General features: G+C 42.4%; 1 protein-coding gene across 1 annotated transcript; it reads right to left on the minus strand.

The window, feature by feature from the left end:
• Positions 1-286: 286 nt before the first annotated feature.
• On the minus strand, positions 287-2004 carry LOC148184492 (uncharacterized). Its single transcript, XM_088054633.1, is given in 2 exon segments — positions 287-1404; positions 1407-2004. Coding segments are annotated over 2 exon segments (1716 nt in total).
• Between the last annotated feature and the right edge of the window lie 3209 nt (positions 2005-5213).

Below are 5213 nucleotides of genomic sequence, written 5' to 3' on the forward strand. Positions count from 1 at the left end.
CCCTAGCCTCTACCTGGCTAGAGGCAGGGCCCCTCTAAGCTTGGTTATCCTTCTTTCCTTTGGTATATGTCTTGGATGTTCCTTCAAGGGGATCGGACATGTCATCATCATCATACCTGGCAGTTCGGCTACGTGCAACTGGATCTGCTTCCCTTTTGGTGGAACTTCCTTTGTGACTCTTCTCCTCCTTCAATTCACACACTCGTTGTGCCAGAGCTGCAGTAGATTTCCCATCCCATCTCCTCATGTTTTCTCCGCAATCACGCAGGAAGAACCACAGCTCAGCTCATGGGGTGTACCTTCTCTCCCGATCTGGGGAACGTCTGCGTTGAGTGCCAGGACCTCTGATCTGTACTGCTGAGATTTGGAGAAGGTCTTCTTTGATCTCATCTCTAAGTTTCTTGTGATTCTCCTCTATCTTATCTTCTAATTTCTGCAGACGTGTTTCCACAGCTGCAATTCTTGCATGTGTGGGGCCATGCACGGCATCTGCGTATGCTCGAAGCTTCTTCGCCATATCCAGCACGGTCTCCCCCCTTTCATCCTGTTTCATCATTGCTAAAGCAGATGCATATTCTTGTGGCCCAAGTCGTACCAATTTTTGCCACATCACGGATGTACATGGCACCAAGTCTGGATTCTTAGTTGGTATGTCATCTGAAAAAACAATCTCTGCCACTGCCATTTCTCTCAGGCGTTGGATCCCTTGTTCGATGGTTTTCCACTGCGTTTGCTGCATGTAGAGGTCATCTACACACAGATATCTTTGGGCTACACTTTCAAGGACCCGTGCCCAGAGACTGCGAGGGTTAGCCCCCCTCATCATCTCCTGGTCGATAACCGGATCGTGTGACAGGGATCCCAGATGCCTCGCTTCAGTGCCATCCAGAACTGTAGCTTCACCTGCGGCATCCCACAGAGTGACTAACCAACTAATTATAGATTCATCAGGTCGTCAAGTGTAGTCCTTCCTCAGGCCACGAAGATCTTTCAGGGAAAAGGACTCAATATTAACCTCTGGTCTTGTGCCAGTTGCTTTGACTCTTGGTTTTATGTCAGGAGGCATTGAGGGTCCTTCTCCTGCATCATCATCGTCATCATCCACTGGTCGATCGGTTTTGTCTGTGCACTTTCCACTTCTCGTGCTAGTAGCAACAGCCATTGGTTGAGGCTTGCTGTCTGGTTTAGCTACCAGCTTTGTAACTGGGAGGTTGGCTGCAGCCTGAGTAATTGGGGTAACTATTGATTTATCTCCCTGTCCCCTTTCTCCTGTCTGCTGCCCTACAGTATCTAGCAATGTACGGTACGCATATGCCAGGGCCCAGCTTACTGCAATGATCTTTTTTTCTTTGGAATTATCCTGACACTTCTCTTTCAGGTATTTCCCCACCTCAGGTGGATTCAGATTTGTTCATGTGGAAAGTCCCAACCTACAGGGTCAGAAAATTCCTTCAGGATTTGGCCCATATCCTCCCATTCTCCACCCCACTCAGGATTTTCCATGCTTGGTTCAGGGGTCTCATCAGTCCCTCTAGAAATCTCAGCCCTCATTCTAGAGAGGCTGAAGACTGTATAGAGGAAACTTACCAGATTAAATGCCAGAAAGATGGTCTCTTTAACATTCAGGGGAAACTGAACACTCTCCAATAGTGATGTAACCGATTCAGAGGAGAAGAAGGGAAGGAAAGGTTGAAAAGCCTCATTCCCTGCTCCTCCTCTAACAAACTGGGTGCATAACCATACCCATGAATCCTTTATATTTGGAACAGACTGCAGCACCTGAATAAACTTCTTGGAAATCATAATCACTAGGCCCAGCCCAATAGCTATTCTAATCCGTGCCCCTCTACTGTAAAAGCTATGTGTTAGGGACAATACCGGGGCTAGTTGTGGATAAGAAAATAAACCAAGGGACCATAAAGGTATTAAAACCTCAAAAAAGCCTAGTGACCAGAAACACATGAAGGCCTGCACCCCAAAAGACATTATTAATTCAAGCAGCATGGCTGGATGGCTAGGGACTGCTTTATCTTATCCCAATACAAAGTAATTGCCACTTCAATACAATCAGTACAGGGTTTTTTCACCCTCTCGTGCCCCACGTTGGGCGCCAATGAATGTATTTGTCCTGGTTTAGGGCAAATTTGGGAGAAAACCTCCAATGGGGGCCCCCCCCAGGGAAGCAAACCCACGTGGCCCTTTTCTCCCACCCCCCAACCGGTTCGGGAAGAGATTTCTCTGAGAGAAGTGGAAAAAACCTGTTTATTTCACAGGCACAGCACTACTCAGCACAAAAATGAACGATATCAAATTACAAAACCTCTCGCCCTTCAGAAGAGATGACAAACTTCAGAGGGTCTCTTTCCTGTGGGTGTTCGCTCTGTTATCAGTCCCTCTGGCGCTGGAAAATGCCGCTGCCCAGGCTGGGCTCCCGGTAGTCCACGGGTGCAAGCTCCCGGTGCTCCCCCGAGTCCCCAGTCCAGAGCAGGTTCGATTCGTTTCAGAAAAGGGAAAGAAAACAGTCCAGGAAGACCTCTCTGCTCTGGCTAGTTGGAAAGCCAAGGCGATCTGTGTCTTGTTGTCTGTGCTGTAGTCAAAACTCCCGATGCGGGGGGAGCAAGTACAGTCTTTGATAACAGACTCGGTGCTTCTTTTCCACTCACTTTTACTCTCAGATGGAATTTTAAGAATACAAAACCTGTGTCTGGGTTAGGTGGACGAATGGGGATACAATTTAACATCATCAACCCAGGACAGTGGGTTTTTTTGTTGTTGTTTGGTTGGTTTTGGTTTTTTTGTTTTGTTTTTGTTGTTTGGGGTTTTTTTTTTGTTCTGTTTGTATTTTTGTGGTTGAGATTGAGAATACTCAGAAAATAAATTTAAGTTACTGCTTCATCTTTGTTTTTTCCCAATAAGTACTAGACTAAGGAAAAGTAAGATATTAAAAAGAATAATTAAACATATCTTTTGATTATATCCTAAAATAATCCTAAAAATATTCTTGTACAGATTATGAAAGTTGTTATTGTAAATACTTTGTAAAATACAGAAGTAAAAGCATTTGAAACAGGTCTTTCTTTTCTGTGTTTCTGGAGTTGCAGGTTATTCAAACTGAATATTATTCCTAATGGAAACTCTGTACATTTTACATATGTAAAAATACATCTGTATTTTTACTTATATTACTTGATCAAGATACAGAATTGCAAAAAAAATCTATTGAATGGTCAGTTCCTGTTTGAATAACCTATGCCAAATTTTGATTTTTCAGGCACATTAGCAGGAAGAAAGGAAACAGTCCCCAGTGACAGCAAGCAGGGAATCTAGGAAGACTTTTTAGGGAAAAAAGCCATGTTGGTTTTTAAATTTGTCTGGACCTGGGGTACTAAGGGTACTGAGTGATCCTATCTATCCATCTAATAGTTCACCTGTAGTGAACTCTAGTAGTAAAATTATAAAAATAAGCAATAACTCATGACATGACTATCGACATACCACTGCCCAGAATCTTTGTCTTACATCTCATTTCAGTGAAAAGATGTTTTGTATTAGGTGAGCCTACCCAATATCAAATTGTGATCTGCAAATGACGGATATTGCCTTGTAAGAAACAGATGCAGTTTTTGACAAAAAAAAAACAACTTCTGTTTATTCATGGTTTTCTTTAGGAGGCTAATTCCAAACATGAGGCAAGAAATAGCCTACCTTTGGGCTGTTCAGTTTTGTCTGACTGTTTTAAAAGCAGTCACAGAATTACTTCGTTATAACTTCCCCTGTAGACAGGCAGGTTCTTTATGCCACTGTTTCAGTCCAAGGAGCCAAATAATACCTTTTTTATTGCAGTATTTTTAGGCATTGGATACATCTGGAAAAATATTCAAGCAGATAATTAGATTGCATTAGCAATGTGTCTGTTGTGGTTTCCCTGATCCCAAAGAAGGCAGCCCTTTATGAAGCACTTGGCCACAGTCTCTGCAAAATCTGCTGTGTAAATTGGCCCACACTAAAGCATGTGGAAAACATTTTTTGGCTGAAACATGAAACCATTCATGTGGCTTTGAGACAGGGAAGCTCAGCCTGCCAACATCAATAGAACTTTGTACTACAAACCAAAATGGTCATTTAGACATGTGTACTTTCATGCTCGCAAACGCACTGAGGTCAAATATTTTTTAATCTTGGGAATTTTTCCTCTTTATACAGCCTCGTATTTCACGCAGGAAATGAGGCTGAGTACAACAAACACAAATCATTGAGACTGACAGGGCATATTGGGTTCAAAACCCAAGCTTTGACTCTAATTGCTCTCCAAAGGCCTTTGGCTCAAGGTAACTGTTGATTTAGTTCAGCTGTTTCAAATCAGCACTGTAAGGTCTTGCTAAGACAAACTGGTTAGGCCACATTACATTTGTACCATTGGATCCCTCGGGTGCAAGTATAACACAGTTAGCATTTTAAAAGATTGCATTTGTCTGTACACTGCAGGCGGCAATTATGAGCACGAAAATCTTTTGTGAAAGATGGTGTGACCTTCCTTTTGGTGAAAGAGTGATAATGGCTTCTTGTGGAGGTAAAAATAATGTCTCCATTCAAGGTTCAGAGGGGGACCCCACCTTGTTTCACATGCAAGTCAGTCTTGTCAGAAATTCATTGTCATTATTTTTGTCTTGCTTTGATAGTGCTTGTTTAGCTAAATAACACATATCTCTAAAATGTCTAATTTCTGTTGCTCTCCTGCTGCAAAAATATGGCATCACCTTCTGAGGGAGGTGAGGTTACTGAAGAAAAGCTACTTTCTCCCTTTATGAATTAAGAAATTGACACTCACATGGAATTCCATGTTTTAGTTTTCTGTATTATTGACTGCATCTGACATAAACTGGATCTGACTTTTCAGCAAGGGAAATCCTGGAGGATTATCCAACAGGATATAAATCTGCTTGGTGTATTATATTCTCTTACTGTTCTTAGCAATGTAAGTGCTGAAGTTTGATTTATTCCAGTATATCCATTTGCCTGTCTACAGTCAGAATTTGCATAGTCAAGATCTAATCCCTGAGAAGGAAAGCATGGTGAACTCACACCAGGTTTAATTCACAAAGCACTATTTTACAAATTAACTCTTCTTGGTCTGGAGGTCATTCCTGAGTGACACACACTGGCTTAATAATCACAGCTGAAATCAGCTGGCCAGCTCTAAGTGCCTTAAATGC

This window comes from Pseudopodoces humilis, chromosome 4 (genome assembly GCF_049639895.1).
Source record: "Pseudopodoces humilis isolate 2021_Gansu_Grassland_sample_001 chromosome 4, ASM4963989v1, whole genome shotgun sequence".
Lineage (NCBI taxonomy): Eukaryota > Metazoa > Chordata > Aves > Passeriformes > Paridae > Pseudopodoces > Pseudopodoces humilis.